Source organism: Drosophila persimilis, unplaced genomic scaffold (genome assembly GCF_003286085.1).
Source record: "Drosophila persimilis strain 14011-0111.01,24,50 unplaced genomic scaffold, DperRS2 tig00000191-arrow-pilon, whole genome shotgun sequence".
Lineage (NCBI taxonomy): Eukaryota > Metazoa > Arthropoda > Insecta > Diptera > Drosophilidae > Drosophila > Drosophila persimilis.
This window is the reverse complement of record NW_020825298.1, coordinates 4,297,330-4,317,345: the sequence shown is the minus strand read 5'-3', so window position 1 is coordinate 4,317,345 and position 20,016 is coordinate 4,297,330. Positions and strand designations below refer to the sequence as shown.

At 40.2% G+C, this 20,016-nt stretch overlaps 1 protein-coding gene across 11 annotated transcripts in view; it reads left to right on the top strand.

The window, feature by feature from the left end:
• LOC6589356 (mitogen-activated protein kinase-binding protein 1) overlaps positions 1–20,016 on the top strand; it is a 45,538-nt gene that overhangs the window by 8,565 nt on the left and 16,957 nt on the right. For 2 of the 11 annotated variants that reach the window (XM_026988939.1, XM_026988936.1), the window contains exon 1: positions 19,014–19,079. The exons of 8 other annotated variants lie outside the window; for them this stretch is intronic. In XM_026988939.1, coding sequence (XP_026844740.1) covers positions 19,014–19,079 — 66 coding nt within the window. Of the gene's footprint in view, positions 1–18,948; positions 19,080–20,016 lie in introns of those variants that run through there. One more of the 11 variants, XM_026988934.1, reaches the window with a different exon arrangement.

The following is a 20,016-nucleotide window of genomic DNA, read 5'->3' as shown; positions in this document are numbered from 1 at the left end:
TAAACAGAGATTTCCTTTGTCTGCAGATCGAGACCCAGCGGAGACCCAGCCCTCTTTTACAATACCATTTCCAATCCAATTCCATTCCATTCCCCGGCAATGGTCATACATCATTTAGTGGCATGCACTCCAGCTCGTACTCGTATCTTGTGGCATATCATTTGAGTTTTCTTTTTGTATCTGCAGAAAAAAATAACAGAAAAATTATATCAATATGCGGCATGTCATGAGTCAGGCAGGCCTCTGGTCCCTGGTCCCTGGTCCAAAGGAGGCCCAAAGCCCAGACAGCAGCAGCCCCAACCCAACTTTGGCCTCAAAATGTAACAAAATATGCTTACCACATACAGTGGGGACTCTCTATTGAGCGATAGATTTGATATCTTAATGGGAGTGCTGGGATTTTATGGCGAAATTAGTTTTATCAAAATGTCATCGATGCTGGGAGTTTTGTTGGATTTAATGGGAGGGTGAGGAAAAAGTAAGTGATTCTTAAAGAAATGGTACGCGATTGGAGAGCAAAACTTGAGGGGGTTCATAGAAATTATAGAAAAATGATGCCCTTTCTAGATTAAACGATACTCAAAGAGTATGGGGATAAGTACATATATTAGTTCTGTGGTCGATGTGGATGTGTGTAACACCCAGAAGAAAGCGTTTCCGACCTCATAAAGTATGTTTATTCTTGATTGGCGTCAATAGCCGAGTCGATTGAGCCATGTCTGTTGGGTCCGTCTTGTTTGACGCCTAGTTCTCAGAGACTATAACAGCTAGAGCTTCGAAATTCTGTATCCAGACTCCTGTGATATCACACTGAATCAAGCTAGCTTCCAAATTTTGCCACTCCCAATTCCGCCTCCACTAAGAACGTAAATCTGTGGCAGAATCATAAAGAATGACCGTATCTACAAGATTTGGTTGAGATCGGATTATTTTGGATAGCCAGAAGGAACAAAAATTCACGCTCTTCCTCTTACAGTGTGCGGCCCTTTTTTATTATGATTTTTTAAATTTCTCCTAAAACATATTTTTCTTTTTTACCGCTTGTTAATGGAATCTCCACTGTACTTCCAATTTATATAAATGTTGAACATTGTTGTTGTTTATTGCTCTGCTTCACCTATTTTTTTGTTGTTTTGTTGCTTTTTTGTAGCCAGCATTTGGTTGGTGTTGAACGTTTGGCGTTAAAATGCATTTTCCTCAGCGGCTGAGGCTGCGGCTGCGACTGGGGTTGGGGTTGGGATTGGGGCTAAAAAACGTGCGGCTCGTTTAATTGAAAGGCTTTTGGGCATGCGACAAAACACGACGAATATTGAAAGTCAAAGCTGCCGCTCCTCTCGGGCTGTCAGGCCCCCACTTCTCTCCGCAAAGCCCCACCAGATCTCGGGCCTGAAGATTAGAGACAATGCAGCCGAGACGTCGTCGTTTATTGAAACAATATCCGACTTTTAATTTATGCCAGAGCTTTGGGCTTTGGCTGGCTTTGGCCACTAAGCCACTGAAAGCCGCACAATGAATGGAGCCTTAAAGGCAATAGAAACAAAAAAGAAACCACTCACTCAGAGCTGCAACACCCAGCCACCCAGCCACCCACCCACCACACACGACCTCTACGCCACTTGAGAGCCTTCTTTGGGCTCTACTCTAATATTGATGGGTGTTTTGCTCGATTGTGTGGCCTCTATGAAAAGGACAAGAGGATTAAACATGCATGATTATAATTAAGGTTTAGTTGGAGTGATCAAGTGCATAATTTATAGGGATTTTTGGAGAGTGTAGTGGCTTGCAAAGAACACCTATGCAAGGACTTACGGGGGGAGTTTGTAGAAAAGCTAAGAGATTTATATGCAATCCATATTCTTAGATTCAATTATTTTATAGTATCTTTTAGGAACTGGAATCATCCTTAAGAAGATGCAGTTTTAACCACGAAATGGATCACATTATTATAGGGGATTTGCCTGAAGTATGCTTGAAGAACTCTACCTTCTTTGCCTTCTGGGGTTTCCCTTTTCTAGTTCTGCCATAAAACATGATGTTCATTAAGAAAGCACCACCTTTGGTGACCTCGTCAAAAGAGAGTTTTGCCCAGTTCCCCATTTACAGCGTATCCAATCGTCGTAGTGGTTTGAACTTGTTTTCCCCCCTTTGCCATTTGGCTTTTTTGGCCTGGATCTCCTTTAGTTTTCTCCGTACTGCTCTGCTCTGGTCTGGTCTGGTTGCATGCCGCTTGGGGCGCTAATATATGCTAATCCCCAATGCGCTTTTGCAGCCAGCGACACACCCACGCAAAGAGCACCCAAGAGGAGGCGCAGGAGGGGGTGGTGGAGGAGGTGGAGGAAAAGTGGCCTAAGACCAGACCCGTCTAGAGTAGCCTTTTGCTGCCGTTTTGGGAAAGTCGTTCCCGTCTTGGCCGTCTTTCCTTTTACTTTCAACTTTTCACCGCCAATGCGTTTTTTTTTTGTTGCTTCTCTCTTTGAAGGTTTTTCCTTGATTAAATTTACATTGTAGCTTTTCTTATTGGAAAATCTCGAAACTGATATGCCATCCAGCTATTGCATCTACTCGAATGGTATCGCACTGTATCTATTGCATCTGTGTTCCATTCCTCGTCTGATCTCATTTCTAGTATTTGCTAATTTCTTGTGCGGCCATGTGGAAAACTCTTGGCCGCTTGGCCGAACGCCTCACAAATTGTTTTCCCTTTTTTTCTTGTTTTCTTCTCGCTTTTCCTTATACCTTAGAAAATTTTGTTGGTGGGAGCGCAGTCACCCATAGACTGGGGCTGCTGCTGGTTTTTGTCTGTATTTTCTGGATGTTTGGGAGGGGAAAAAGTGTTTGGGCCATTTGCATGATTAATGCTTTTCGGCCACTCTTTTGGGTTGGGTCCAGTGCCCGATGCCCAGTGCCCGAGCCAGAGTTCGTTTCAGAGCTCTCCTCTGTTTGAACCTCATTTGGTCGGGGCCTTGGGGCGTGTGCCATCTTTTACTTATTAACTCGACTATTAAGCCCAATTACAGTTGCATTTACTTGTGGCAGCCCTGCTGTGAGTGTGGGTGGAGTCTTTTCAAGGCTGTAGTTTCCGGTTTTCCAGAGTGAATAGAAAATAATTGTTGGCCTGCTGGATAAATGGATCTGTGGTGCTGAAAGTGAGATCTGAGATGTTGTTTATGGGATTAATGCGGGTTATCCTATGAATTATGTATGAACGGATTTGGCGGCTATGAGGATGGGTAAAAAGGCTTGCAAAAGATACAAGATACAAGAGATATGGATGGATGAGTGGATAAATGGTTGCATTAATGATACTTGGGCTAAAGATGAGAGATACAGAAATAATAATTACATGTTTACTAATAGTTATGGGAATATAGGCACTATATAGTGATTCCTGAGTACTTGTTAGAAGAAAAACAAAATCAATATATTGTGCATGATGCTCATCGCTGCTCTACTCAAGACTCATTGGGACTGGCACTTTATTCCCTAAAAGTAGAGATCTCTTCCAGAAATGGCTTAAACAAGTTCCCCCCCGACTCCACATCTAAAGATACATATATCTTAAATTCCTTAGCATCACATTCCCGAACTCCTGAGCACAAAGTACATTTAACATTCCCTGTCAATTGTCACCCACTTGCTGTAATGTCACCAGCCCCATATATCTTTTATCGCCTGTCAAAGAACTCACGATATAGCCATGAAATTTCATGCTTAGAAAACCACAAGAGAGCGAACATCATCATCATTCCATGCCATGCCATGGCATGCCATTCCCTAACTCGAAGACAGGAACGTGACAACTTTCAGGCCCTCTGACAAATCGCCCCAAAGGCTAATTACAAGAACATTATGTAGAGCACATACATATGCACACTCGTGAGGGAAAGAGAATAGAGAGAGCGAGAGAGAGACGGGGAGAGGTGAAGTTTATTACAAAACAGAGACTCACAGAGACAGTGGGAAAGATCCGTTTAGTTGTGGAACATAAAATAGTTGTTGAAACGGTAAATGCTTACCACCGAGCGGCACTATTTTCTGGTGTAACATACTATTCTGGCCCACATGGGTGTGACCCCCTGGCCACCACTTGCCCCCTGCCCCCCACACACACACACACACACACACACACACACACACACCTTTCATTAAATGGAAACTGTTGCAGCAAGTCGTGTTTCCAGTGGTGGCATGGCGCTGTTTCCCATGTGTGAACAAAAAACATCAAGTTGACCATAAAACAATGCAAAACAGTTAGAGCCACAAATGAGCCACAGAGACAGCGAGAGAGAGAGAGAGAGAGAGAGAGGGAAGAGCAGAGGGGCATAGGGGCAGAGGCAAATAGCGAATTGTAACCCATGAAATTATAACAAGTTTTTTCCGAAAAAGTGTCAATGAACTGAGCCAAAAAACAACACTCTCACACTCAATTGTTGTTGCCCGAATATAATATATATATATATATAGAGCCACAGAGCAAGTGTCAGGTGGGATCTGGATTTTTCTTGGGGGGCAACAAGGCGTAACAGATTGGCAGACTGACCTGCGAACCGAGGGGGGAGTATTCGTAGGCGAGATGGTGGCTCATCTCTCAAGCATGGAAAAACAAAGGAAAGACAAGCGAAAATGCTTGCCATAATGGAAGGGAAATTATTGAACCTGATCTGAAATAAATAATCGATGAATCTTTTTAATATATAGAGGGGAAGATACTTACTTGAAGATACTTACGGCAGAGAGTAAAAAAGATGAAGCCTAAAGGAGATACTAGTAGAAGCTATAGAAGGCATAGAAGACATCCCCATGGCGCATCCAAGTGCAAATATTATGTTCTGTTCGATCTATGGGAGCTGTTATACTCCCTTCTGTATTTCGAACCATCTTCTTTGACGAGAATCTTTAGGATAGTGGGGGAATACTGTAATGTAGTACAGAGGTGCTAATTACAGAGAAAAAAGGAGGGATAAATCTAGCAAAACAATATAAAATAGGACAAATATGTTGTTGTTGCATGGTTTGACCTTTACATGAGAATGGGATTAAACTCGAAAAATGAGGAATCCGGCTTTAGTTCAGAGAATCGTTCGAAAATTCCGAAGCTTGTGCCTAACATTCTCCGATGACCATACCATGCAGATCGATTTTTTAAGGAACTTCTCGCCTTCGAATGAGAACCCAATAGCGCAGTGCCACTGCACCCTCATAAGTCATCTCTTTCAATAGTAGTTTCCCCACTCTAAGAATACCTCCCACCCCCAATCTTATCTGTACCATAGATAGAACATGGCTGGAGCTCTCCCGCGGAGGTCATGTACATATTTGCAATCTGGAGTTACCTCACGCCTCATGGCTGCATGCAACGTTCCATTGTATCCATCAATCAATTGCCTTTTTGCACCCTTCTAAGGTGTTCCGCCCTCCGCCCCCGCAAAGCGATATGTGATTTGTGATTTGCATAATTTCCAGCACCGGAAAAACGTGACCAGTTATTGCAGAATTATTCCTTAGATATGCACGAGGTGTGCATAGCGTGATTTCTTGTGCCTTACAAATTCAAATAACTCGACTCTGATTCCGAATCGGTTTCTGTTTTGGTTACGGACTGGTCTGGGAACTGGACTTGGCCTAGAGCATGGTAAAAAAGCTCTCGTTCTTGATTTTTATTCAGTTTATTGATAAGCTTTCAAGAGCAAAAGTTTCTGCCTGCTGCGAATGACCTAAGCATTTATTTTTATAATGTTTTTGCAATATTTATAAACCAATGAAGTGGTCAACAGGTGGTATACGTAATGCCCGGTTGGGTTTAAGCGATTGAAACTAAAGCCATTGAAAAATGTGATATGATAGCGAGCTCTAGACATTAATTCTAGTGGATAATATTTCCCAAAATCGCATCATTCTGGGTGCACTCATTGCCGGTCTGCAATGAAGGATTTCATATCCTTGTCCATACACCGATAATCAGTTCAACATTCTGTGATTATTTATCTTCTTAGGAGTCTGCTTTCTTTCTTAGCAGACGCCCCTAAAGTGGGTCTCCCGGAATCAGTCCCAAGACCCCGACTGGGAACCACATTTCTTTCTCCACTCCAGACCATCCACTTGTCTGTTTGACAGTTTTACGAGCACTGCCTAAGACGAGCACTAACCACCCCAAGGGGGGAATGGTAAACTTTGTTATAGCCGCCAAATTGATGGCTTAAACATGTTGCAACAGTTTATCTGGCTTAAGCAACAAAATGTTTCTCTCTCTGCAGTTACTGGCTTTTTGCTCTCTGCATTTCTCTACTGTTCCCTGCATTTCTCTGAATCTTTCTCTGCAGTTCCCTTCATTGCTTTCCACATTTCCCTACATCTTTCTCTGTATTTCGCAACCAAACCACTCTTCAACGTTTATGCAATCCGTTTGACAGGAGATCAGAAAAGGCGTGGAGCGGGGCGGGGCGGGAGGGGGCTTTTTGGCACGTCTTGGCATTTTTCTGTGGCCGATCGTGGAACGCCGTTAACCGCACCATGAAAACGTAGTTAACACTTTTCACCTACTATCTCTCTTCAGTATCTATTCCCCGCATTCCGTCTCTTTTCTCCGCTTGTCTGCTGCCTGGCGGCGTGTCACTCATTCACACCATGCCATGCCATGCCCATTCGCATTGAGAAATTTTAAAATGCACTAAGCACTTGTTTCTTTTTTTCCGTCTTCTGTTTTGTGTTCTCTCTCTCTCTCTGTCTCTCTTTTTGTGTTTTCGTTGCGTTTTGTGAATTTTAAATGAAGTCAAAGCCGGCCGGCAAAAATATTCAATTGTTTTTCCGAGCAGCCGAGCAGACAAATAAATTTATCAAAAGTTTAGAATCGCAAAAGTTGTAGGCAGAATGACGACCAAGCGACTGACTGACTGGCTGTCTGACTGACTGTCTGGGGGTGTATCTGTGTATCTATACGACTGTCTGTTTAAGTATTTGTATCTATTGCTCTCTGGTTGAGTATCTGTTTAATATATGGCTCTCTGTTGGAGTATCTGTATCTCCCTGAGTGTAGATCTGTTGCTCCACCTCTAGCTTCTCTTTTGTGTTTGTTATTTTTGTTGTTTTTGCTTTTTGTTGTTCCACATTTCGACACGCGCAATTACATTTGTTTCAGCCCACACTAACATTTGTCGTTAGTGTTGCTGTTTATTTTTTCTACATAATTTTGTTTAGTTTTGTTGTTGTACTGTACTTAAACTTGATTTGTGCTGTGCTGTGTTGTGCTGTGGTCAATGCGCATTTTGTTTCGGCATAAAAACTTTTGAAGTTCCATTTCAAGTTCTGACATTTGGTGCGGGGCTGGCAAGTGCCAAAAAAGTTGTCAAATTTACTTAAAAAACTTGCATATGAATGTGTTTAAATATTTGGCAGAGATATGCATGTATTTATGGTAAATTTGTGGCCTTCAGATTTAGGAATTTAAATGTTTTCTAGGAGAAACTAGAAGAACTCTAATGGATATTAATGCAAATCTTAGATTTAGCCTAGGTATTTTCTTTGAAATATATGTATCAGTGTAACCAATATACTGAGTTTCTGCACTTTTTTATTCAATTTCTTATGCGCGAACATAGAAAGAATTAAGGAAAAGGAGTCTAAAAGGAGTCCAAGATAGCACACAACCTTTATAGATTGCAGTTCAAAAAAAAAAGCTTATAAGAAATTTGCATAAAATATGAATGCAAAAGTATTGTCATAAATTTGTATAAAATAATGATTTGAAATTCTTCTAGTTATGTCACTAAAGCACCCCATAAATAGTGATTTATTTTCCCCTGCAGTTTCAACACCTTCTCTTTCGTTTATCATATGCGTTTCCCCTCTCTCTAGTGTCTCCTCCGAGCTCTGTCTTCGTTTTGTTTTGCTTTTCGGAGCCAACCCACATGATTGGCAAATTGATTGATGTATGGGGCACGGCACTCCTAAATGCCTTTACGTTCTGCTTTACTTCAGCATGCTCTGAGATATTGTATCTCTTGGGTGTCTGTGTGTGTGTGGAGCTACCGAAACAGAGCCCAGAGACAGACAGACGCTCAACGATTTTCGATATTTATGTGTGTGTTTTTGACAGATTGACTTTCTCAGGCTGCCGCCCAAAGGTTAAGTGGCGATAATATCCGATTCGGGTTCATTTGCATTTTTTTCGGATGATAATGGACTGTTTATCGGCTTATCATTCCATTAGCTGTTGACGCCCACAAAGTTGTGAAGGAAAAGTCTTTGGAAAATCATTTATCCGCTGCCCACTTGCTTATGAATTTCCATATTTTCCCCTAGAGTTTAGTATTTAACCAACAGTTGGGTTTTTAAATTGAACCTTAAATCTATTTGGGTTTTTTTCGTTATTTTTCGAGCTCTTTTCAGGTTTTTTGCTGCCGTTTTTGTTGTTTTGCCTTTGCAAATGCATTTCTAATGAGATTTGTCAGACTTTGAGACGCAAAAGATACTTGGGATGATGTCAGTATTCGCTTTGATTCTATTTCTAAAGAATTCCAAGTGAATTTCTCTGTTCTCGACTTAAACGAATTTGATTCTCCTTTCAGGGTTCTCCCTCTGCTGTTCTTATGCCTTTTTGCTTCCATTGCGTGCCATAGAAATCATAAATAAAACATTATTTTCGGGGATTGGCCTCTGTCTAAGCTTTCTATTAACCATTTTGCTGAATGTCCAAAGAGCAAAGCTTGATCATTAATCAAAAATAGTATTATTTACTTTGGGCTTCCATTTTTAACAGCGGATGAAGCAAGTCTTCCCCCACGTTTTATATGGCATTTCCTCACTTTGTTGCACTTTTCTGGTAGGCAGTCATGTCCGAAACAACAACCAACCAAATTGGATTGTTTAACAAGCTGTAAAAATAATCACCACGGAGGCATAACAATTTGTTGACTTTATTGGTTATTGGCCACCCACTCGGACCAATGTCGGACAATGCAAAACCAGACCAAAAGAAACTGCAGTTTGCCCAACTTTTTACCAGAAATACGAGTACGAGTACGGGTACGGATATATGCAAATTGAGGTTACTAAATCTTGTTGTTTATGGCTCATTGAAGAATTTGTAACTTAATCTGATACATCGGACAGAGCAGAGCAGAGCAGGGCAGGGCAGGGCAGAGTGGTTTGTTGGCTGGCTGAATCTTGGCCATCTCTGACCCAAATGAGTAATTCCATCGTATAAGAATGTGTTAAGAGTTTATCTCAACCCAACACCTTCTCTTTTTTGTTGCTTTTGTATCTGATTTGCATAGTTTGAAAGTTATTTGTTGTGGCTCTGGCTCTGGCTCTCTGTCTCTGTGTGGGGTCTGTGCTTGGGATGGGTTTGCTTTTTTGGCAGCCAAACCACACACATGGGGCTTGGCTGGCGGCCTTAATGAGGGTTAAAGTGTGAACTTGTGTGACAAAAAAGTACACATTTTACATTAAGCAGAAAGGGTAAATTTTACACCACACAGTGAGGGGTGTTCTGGCATTCAAAAACGTTCAAAAATCGCCTACAATTTGCAAAGCATACTTTTAGGATAAATGTACAAATCTTAAAAAATAATTCTATATGATATAATTGCTAAAAATAAATGTTATAATTATAAAAAATATTTTGAATTTTACAAAACAAAATCTATCAAACGGAATTTAAGAAAGATCTGTTTCTACCTTGCCTTGAATCATGGGTTTTTAATGAATAAATGTTTTAATAAAATATTTAAATATTTTTACTATACAAAAATGATAATCGTGGGGATATGCACAATGGGAGTACAAAAAGAAGGTCGCACCTGGTATCTCCTCCATAAATCGCTTCCTTTTATAATGATATCTACCCTGACATGATATCATTTATAGCCCCAATTGCCTGTCAATGGTTTTTGATAAGTTAATAGCTCTATAAAATGTAACCAGTGGAAAACAAACACAAATCAGAAATAAGTAGTCCCCGAACGATGATAAGAACTCTACTCTTGACATTATTTCAAAACCCTCTTAAATTTGGTTTATATTTTTAACTTTAATAACTTCCTTTTGCCATTACAAATATATATATATATGTATATTAAATCTTAATTAAAGCAAGTATTTCAGTCAGTCAGTCAGTCGTTCATTCAGTCAAACCCAACTTTGTCTGGGTGCCAATTTTTTGAATGGGAGGTCTTAATGAGCTCAGGAAATCGTCGCCCGACATCGCCTTTCTGGCTGGCCATGAGACAGAAAGCAACAACAACAAACAGGCCAAAACACGCAAAATATCTGAGAGCCAGCAGAGAAAAAAAAAACTAAATTATACTTCAACATGAATTACGAAGCAATCTTTATGCCCGCCGCCCGCTGAGATACACGTAAATGTACTGGAAATCCATTTGGTCTCTGGCTTCTACTATGCTATATTTTATGGCTCTTGTAATAGTTTCTGATATGGAAACAAAGAAGCAACTAAAAAACACTTGAGTTGGGCTGGGGCGTTGGCGGAATGTGCGCCGTTTCGCACTTGGCTTTTGGATTTGGCAAATTTATAATTATACATATTATGGGCTGAAAATGAAGGCTTAAGACGAAGATTCAGGTACTCTTTTGGGACATATGTATGTTATTTATCTGATAGATACTTTGCGTAGAAGGAAAGAGGGATCTACCTTAACAAAGTCATTAAGGGGAAAAATATTATTATCTTTAAACCATTCAGATTCCTATATACTGCAGCGAATTAATAAGAAAGATCTTAGAAACCTCAAAATAACAAAGAAATTTGAAATAAATCCTTCTCCTTAAAGATCTAAAAAGATGGAATCATATCTCGAGAAGAGAATGATGGAATGATACTCTAGCGATGGGTATTTATCCAGTACATCCTTAATCGATCCTTTCATATTTTGATTCTCCGTGTTATACTAATCTTCCCTTACCTTTCTATAGCTCAAACTTCCATCTAAAATGAATGTACCGCCTATCCAAAAAATAATACACAAAGAATGCTCCCAAAAAACAATCATATGTGGGCAGAACTTTTGCCATCAAACAAAGTCTCTAATTTATGAAATGCCGGAAATTGTTTATCATCTTTTAGCAATGATTTTTGTGCCGACTTTTAATCAAATTATAAGTAATGTCTCAAGAAACATTTTAATACCACAAAATTAAGTACTTAAAATTTATCACCACAACACAGCACGAAACAACACAGAAAAAAAGAAGGAAAACTGCATTGGAAAACAAGAAAAAAAAAACATGAAAAATTGAAACCAATGTAAAGCAAAGCAAAGCAAACTGTGGGCAGATTTTGGGGGCTGGCAGTCACTGACAGACAGACAGACGACTGACACTTGTTATTAGAGCCAACACTTCTTTTGCGCTTGGGTGTACTACGGAGTTTTTTTTTATACTCTTTCTAGGGGAGGTATTATGGGCTTTTATGAGATGAGGGAATTTCGGAGACTTTTCAAGTATTAAAGGAGGTAAATAGATAGATAATGCAAAATTTATACATAGATGGGGTTAGATATAAAAAATAAATATGTTAAATAAGTCAATAGAAATTACTCTTCAAAGATTGTTTAAATTCAAAGAACTCTATCTTATATCTATCATAGAAAAGAATAAAAAAAACGTTTTATATTAATAAAAAAAAAAAATAATAATTTCAAGAAACCCTCACATTAATGTGACTACATTAATCTGCAACATTTCATTATAATCTAATAATTCTACCGTAAGTCTTACAAAGGAATAGAAAACGCATCTGCAAGAGTATCTCCCACTTCGTCTTCGATGATATATTTAAGATTTCTTGTTGTTATTTGCTGCTGCTGTTGGTGGTTGTCAAACTGTAGCAATTTGGCTAAGTGCGTTGCAACTGCTGTTTCTGTCTGCTGCTGCTGCTGAGATTTAACCATTTTGCTTCGTTTTTTTTGTGTGTGGAACAACATATGGAACTGCAGCGTATGGTGTGTCTGTCTCCCCCACCCGATTTCCCCCGCGACTATCGGCCACCAGTGTCGGTGCTCGTCTGCTGTGGGCGTATCCCGTCGGTACGATTTGAAACGCATTTTTTTTCTTTTCGAGTGGTTGCCACAAGAGTGCCCCGCACAACGCGTTCCACTCCTCTGCAGCATTTAGCAGTACATAAAAATGAAAATGGAAATATAAAATGCTCCACTCTCCATATAATTAAATCTTTAAATGCATTTTGTGACCACACGAAATTGATATTTAGCTCTCTCCCTTCCCCTCTCTCTCTCTCTTTTTGTATCTGGGCATTATGTAATCAATATCTTGAATGGGGCCATCACGAGAGAGGGTAGGGGGAGGAGGGTAATTGATATGCAAACCAACGGCGACCACAAATGAAGTGCGATAATGACGAGGGTTAAAGATCCCGATAAAGATGGAGATGGAGCTGTAATGGGATAAGTGAAGGAAAGGGAGAGATTTGATGGGGATTTTTTGTAGATTTTCTTCATATGTAATGAAGAAATATGAATTGAGCAATCGATTTTTATAAAACCTTTTCAGAAACCAGAGAAATAAGTCCTGGAATTATAGTATTTGCACTTAGATTTAAAAACGTATGCTCAGGGAGAGGAAATTGTTAAAAGTTAATAAGTCAAAGTATTAAACACTATTTTTGTAATTAAAAAATCAATTTTTAATTTAAATATTACTTATTCTTATTACTATCGAAGTTTTGTCGGAGTGATAGGACATTAAAGTGCAATGGACTGCACCATTAAGAGGTCTTACCGTAGCTAACGACCGAGAGGTCTTCCCACAGTAATCACTCACTAAAGCCCACACATTAAGGCATTAGTGCCAACCGAAAGCAGCTACAAATCATTTTCAATTTACAACCCGAAAAAAACACAACAAAACTAAAAACATTAACCAAATCAAGGAAAACCCCGCGATTTGTCTGTCAATTAAATGAAGCTTACACCGAAAACCATTTTAAAAGCCGACACTCGGAAGTTTAAGCCATATAATTAACACTTATAATCGGCCGAAAAACCAAAAGAAAACCTCTCTCTCCAGCGCTTGACTCTCTGCACAAATAGCAATCATTAGACAAATTGCGGGGCCATTACAGAGTGCACTACGTGCCACCAATAAAATAACCAACAAAAGACCCCCAAAAAAAGAGTCTCTTAACCAACACTAATACATGATTAAACTTTCAAATCAACTAAAGCCACAGCTAGAGCCCAGACCCCGACTAGTAGAGATTGAAGCTGCACAAAGAGCACTCCCCTGTCCAGCCCGGGGACAGCCAGCATCTTTCATCAACTTTGACACTCGAGAGCAGGCCTCCTGGCACTCTGGAAAATGCATTTTCTTCCTACTTTCCATTCGGTGGGGTTCGCTTTTTCGCTTGTGAATTTATGGGCAGATTTTCCCAGATTTTCGTACCGCGGCCGAGGGCCATCACGCTTGTCACGTAGTTCAAGAGTTGGCCGAGAGTCGAGAGAGTAAATTGCAACGCTTTATTATTGAATTATGTTTCATATTTTACTATCTACGGAAGGGGGTTTTCCCACCCGACAGACACCCCACATAACCACATCCCATCTCCACATTAAAGTGTAATTTAAGTCTTAGTTTTAGCTCTTTTTTGTCTCGCTCTTTGAATGGGTTTATTGATTTCGTATTAATTGATGGCCAGGCGCAGCGACTGGCTGGCAACCTGTTATTTGCTGTAACACATTAAATTGCATCTGTAAGATTCATAGATATTTATGCAATTAATCAAAATTGTCGGCAACGTTTCAGTCGTTTGTAAATGATTGGATCCGAAGATCGCAGATCGTGGAGTCTTGCTTACCTCATCGCCCCACAGAGAGAGAGAGAGAGCTTTTTTAATTCGTTCGCCAATATATTGATGGATTGACCAACCTGCGCATGTGCCACATCAGTATTGAGTGAGTGAATGAGTGACGTGGTAGATTGATTGACACGGGCGATTGAAATGTTGAGTGTTTTTGGTTTGAGCTCAGATTAAAGCTGGTCGGTGGTCGTTTGATTGACGGAATCGGATTGATGGAGGGATGCATTCATGAAGGCGATTCTGGTAATTTCTTGGAAGAATTGGTGGTATTTTTTAAGAATTAAATATCACAAATAACAATCAGGGCAATATTTTGACTTAAGATCAGGAAGGACTTATTTCATTGTTGTTTTGGAGTTACAGGATATATTATTATTATTTTTATAGATTAAAGATACCTCAGAACAACTGATACATAGATACAGAGCAGTCCAACCATAGAGCGAAAAAAATCACCCTCATCGGCGAGACTCGCGAGGAGCCTTAAAGTGTTTCGTCGTGCACACTACATGTATGTTGTTTCAGAAATTCTCTGGACGTGCCCTAGAGAGATAGATACATATCAAAGATAGCTGAAAACAGTACTGAATCTTGTGCACAGTTCCTAAACTGAAGACTTAGAAGTAGACTTATCGTCACTAATTTGCAATAGATAGATGCTCTATCTTGTACTCAGTGTAAGATACATTTTCAAAGAATTCAGTTTAAGAAAAGGTCACACCATCAGGCAAATAAGACCCTCAAAAGACTGACCTATCAAAATCTTGAACAAGCTAAGAGCTAAATACTAGATTGCAATCTATTCTCCCAAAGGCTGCCCCACTCGACAACAACCTGCCTTGATGCAACCGCCCCACAAATGCCAGCCCCACAGTTGCCAGATACTCGGTATCTAATCTGCAACGCCCAGAGCATTACACAAAATAAATCATAAATAATAATTATTAATTATAATGCCCACACGGAGATCTTTTGCGAACAAAAGCACAGATCACAATATCAGATCCGCACCATCATTGGACAGCCACGAACAAAAGTAATTCGATTTGCAATTTGCATTACAAAAACTTATTTGAAAATTGTACAATTGCAACAGCAGCGGCAGCGGCAGGAGGCAGGGGGCAGGGGCAGGAGGCAGCAATAACGTAAATGCAATCCAAAAATGACAATGAGGCAAAAAGTATTTTAATTACAAATTGCAAGAAGGTGGGAAGGCAATGGTAATGGCGATAAATAGCTTTATATAGGGGGTATACAATGGTAGCCCCTATTGACGATGGATAGCCTACCAGTCTTCCAGTACCCCAGTACCCAGACGTCATTCAGTCCAGCAATTTTTCACGGCGCAAATCAAAGGAAAAAGGCAGCCAAGTGGCACAACCAGCAGCAGCAGCAGCAACAGGCAGCGTCTGCATTCATTTGAATATGCGGCGAATGCAGGCGGGACCCACAGATCCCCCGGATCCGAACCCCAACCCAAGCCCCAGCCCCAGCCCCAGCTCCAGCTCCAATCTATGTATCTATCTGCCTAGCATCTGTCAGAGCAAGTCGCTGGTAACTTTCCCCCATAAACAAGAGGCAACTGCAGCGAAGACTGCGACTGGAAGAGCGAGAGGCATTTCTTTTGGCCATGGCACAAGATAAAGAAATTGGCTGCACAATTTGGGAACCCCATTGAATGGTTCGGGGGGGGGGACGATGGATGACAGCAGGGGGTGTGCCGCCGTAAGGTGACAGAGGAGAAGAGGTGTATGTCAACTATGCTATTTTGAATACCCTATCCTTCCAGAGGGTATTGTGGTTTTTAGGGAACTATAAGCAAACAAGTCTTTGAGCAAGGATCGCATCATTACATTATAATCAGGTGATCCATGATAGTTTATGTTATATGGAATATGTTCTCTTAGGAACAATTGTGATAGTATATCAAAGAGTGGAGTGGAAAAACTTCTATGCTTTGAAGATGGATTGTCTATAAGAATGTGATTTATCGATTGTTTCTTAGGAGAACGATTAGTATTAAGGATATCTGTCTTTTATGATGCCAATCATGCTACTATATCTTCCATCTGCCCTTAGACTTTGAGATATGTTCTACACTTTTGAATTCATCAAAGCCTAATCACTCTCTATTTATCTTTCAAAGTATAGATCGCTTATAGGGTATCTCTATCTTCGTCTTCTATTTCCTTCTCTCGTTTCCCCATGTGCTTGCTTTTGCTTTGTTTGTCAATCTGTCGGTGCAATGCGTTCGAGCGCTCGGATTTGGTCTCGGGGCTGGGGCTCGGTCTCTCTGTCCCTCTCTCTCTCTTTCTCTCTTTCTGTGATGCCTGATTATTTCACTTGATTTGTGTTATGCAAATTGATTTTCTTTTCTGTCGTTTCTGCTGTTGTCTAGTTGTTTGTCGAGTGTTTTGTGTGTGCTGCCTGTTGTGTGTGGCGGCGAGTTGTTTATGGAAAGGTAGCTACCTTTTTGATTGGCTTTTGTGCAATAGTTGGGCTTATGATTGCACTTGAACGAAAGGCCTAAAGCGTCAAGTTTATGCGTGCTGACACTATCACGATCTTGAGATCTTGAAATGAAAGCGCAATTTATGGTGGGGCATGCCTAGGGAGGGGGGGGTCAAAATGGGTTTAACATGGGGTTAAGTTTGGGCTGTGGGGAAATGTGTCGGAAAATTATGACTATGGGATGTGGAAACACATCGCAGCCTAGATTTATGACTAAAAAAGTGGAAAGGGCCTGCAATACTCTAAAGAAAGGCTTCATTCTTCAACAAACCTTGTCGTAAGGATAGTTTTACGTTTAAGGACTACAGATAATGTGGTTCTCCATCTAAATTTAAGCAGAAAATGTATCTTTAGGATTAGGAAGTGCAACATTTCTGGTTTAAATATCAAATATATTCCCCTTTTACTGATTGCATTCATTGGTTAAACAATTGATTCAAAATACTTGGCTTTTGCTCAGCAAGTTGGCAGTTCCAATCTCCCAAATTCGCGATAATTTACTACGTGATATTCCCAAACGTGTAAACCCGCAGAAAAGCACTCCGACGCAGACCCAAATGAAGCACAGCCATAAGTCATAAACGATTGGTCAGATATTATCCATATACATAAATATATTCTCTGCAACAATCTCGTATAATTCTATGGCTTTATTTAGCCATAGCCACGACTACATCTGGAACGGGCTCTGGCGGACCCACGGAAAAGCCATCTATCTGTCTATCTATCTATCTATCTATCCGCATGGCCACTAAATTGTGTTCCACTTGGCTGACCCGAAGTACGAGTATCTGCTGCTGCTGCTGCTGCTGTTGATTTGCCTAATTTCATTTTACAACATACGGCATACGGCATTTGGAGGGAACGTGTACGCCTACAATTCTTTCAGTGGGGAATATGGATCTGTTTGCCCGAGAATTTATTGCATTCGGTGGGCAGTGCAGACAGACAGACAGACAACACTACAATGGACCGATCTGTATTGATAACTTTCCACTATTGATTATTCATATATGCAGATTATTAACTAATTAAAGCGAATCGTGGGTGACATAACCACTAGTGACATTTGATTAATTACGAGAGTCACTAAATCGAATACGCTCTGGAACTGTCCCCCTCCTTTGGCCCCTCTTGAAGTTGCATTGATTTGAAGTACATTTTGTGTTCGATTTTTGTGTCGAGAATCGCGTGTTAGAATCAACGATCCGATCGCCTTTTTTTGGACTGTTATCCAAACGTGTTTTTAGGTGGGGGTACCTGGTAATCGCAGAGGAGAAGGGTGTATTCGGTTTTGGGGGGAACAGAATAAACAGATAAGTAAAACTGTGAACTCAATGAACGTCAGGGAATACTCTGAATTTTCTTACATCTCTGCTTCAGCGACAATTGTTTAAATGTTCATAGCATCCAAAGTTCTTAAGATATTGAGCTAATGTTTACAGAATCTTCTCACTCAATAAATCTGTTCACTGGGTATCTCATAGTCTCATGAATGTCTCTGGCATTCGTTCTTGTTTTGGTTTTCTTAACGAAATATGCAAATTAATGAGCGCGACCGCTGAGACAAGCCAGCGCGAACTGAGTTTGAAGATTGAGTATCTAAGAGATACGTGTGCGTGCTACCAAATCTGTTGTGTGTTTGTGTGCGTGTGTGTGTGTGTGTGTGTCTCTCAAAAACTCAATCCGGCTGCCCAGTCGACAGTCCGCAGTCAGTGTCCGCGCTCTTTTGTCTTGTCTCTCTGTCTTGTCGTCTCAAGCTCTCTGTTAACTCAATATCGATATGTGTCTACGACAACAAACGCGTCGTGTGCCTTGGCCGCCTGTTGGAATCGCGGCAGTTTCATTTGAGCCGCGCTAAAAAACGATACGCGACAACGGCTGACACAACACAACACAACACAAAACGCAAACACACACAACACACGACGATAATAACCGCAATAAAACGACAAGAAATATTTTTTGAATAATTATTTAAGCTATGCTTTATTTGTTGTAAAAAAGAAATTAGCAAAAGCCCGCAGCAAAAACGTGCAACGAATATTTTTATGAGAGATTCATAAAAGAAGAAATAAATTATAGAAAAAGAAGCGGAAAAAGATTTAATAAATTACAGAAAAATTAGTGGCAAAAGATGAAATAAGTGATAGAGAAAATAGTGGAAAAATAAGCAAAAGATACAAGATACCGCAACGAATGAATCGGCACTGAAAGATACAACGAACCGAACTCCAAGAGCGAGACCGAAGAGAACACCCAGCACGACCTTGACAAAGTCGCAATAAAAAAAAAAAGAAGAAAATAAAAACTAAATGTTATAAAAGACTAGTCACCCGAAAAAGCAACGAACAAAACACAAAAAAACCTTAAACTCGGAAATATATAGAGGAAATATAGCAGAAAAGCCGACAAATAAAGTATTATTTCAAGTGTATTATTAATTATACGAAACGCCCCCAAAAAACATTACGAATTTATATACAAAAAAAAAAAAAAAACAGAAACCAAAAAATAAAACAAAAACAACAACCGTTTTTTGGTGGGCGTCTGTCTCAAATGTGCCATAAAAAAAGAAGTTAAAGTTTTACAATTAACCAAAAAAAAATAAGTGAATATTTTTTGTGCAAGGAATGTTTTTGCCTGCCGCCGTTCAAAAAGGGATTGAGAAATGTTTGCCCCACGAAACTCGTCGCCAGTTGCCATCTACGGCAAGGAGGATGTGGCAGCCTATGAGGTAAAGGTCGTTCCACATACGGATACCAGTACGAGTACGAGTGCGAGTACGACTTCGAGTTCGAGTATATGTAGTAGATGGAATGAAATCGGACTGTCGGCTGGAGACAACTTTCATTTGAAAGCAAGTTCTGTTGTCTGTCTGGCTGGGCTTTTCTCTTTCTTTTTCCCGCTTTTGCATATTTGCCAAAGCAACATCCGTTTAGATATAGCCAGAGCTACAGTTAGATGTATCTGTATCTGCCATTAAAACATTGTTGCGGCCCACATGGGGGCTGTGTGGACTTGGTCTTGGCCGCCGTCGCCGCCGCATGATTCATGTGGCACACAAGTTTTGTCTCCGCATTCGTAATGGATTTTTGTGGTTTTCTACTCCCGCTCTGGCCTGTAGATATTCTATCTGCTTTTGTTCGGATCTTAAATTGTTTTGTGCCTGCCTCTGGTAATTATAGGCAATTACGAGTTTCGGCTGCTGGCGGCAGCTTCTAAAAGCTTAAAGGAATCTCAATATCGGTGGCTTTTGTGAAACTCTAAGGAATCTCAATATCAGCAGCTACAAAGATCTGTAAGGAATCTCAATCTATCGGCAGAGTCTTAAAGCTCAAAAGGAAACCAAAGTTCCATCTATAATTCGTTTGTCTTGGCTTTGGCTCTGGTTTTGGCTCTTGTTTTTATAGTCATAAACATTTTGCTCACGTAATAGCATTGTAGATACAAATGTATCTATGCAGGTACCTCGCCTATTGAGCTTCTATTTGTATGTAGGTCTTTTTTGTACTATTTCTTGTTTGCTTTGTTATGAGGGCCATGTACGAGGGGGAGCGAATAAGCCGATGAAAGCCAATTGGAAATGCTCAAACCGTGGCCAACACAAAAAATTGAAAATAAGAATTGTACACAAAAACAAATTGACTTAGATTTGAGCTTTTTTTTGTTAT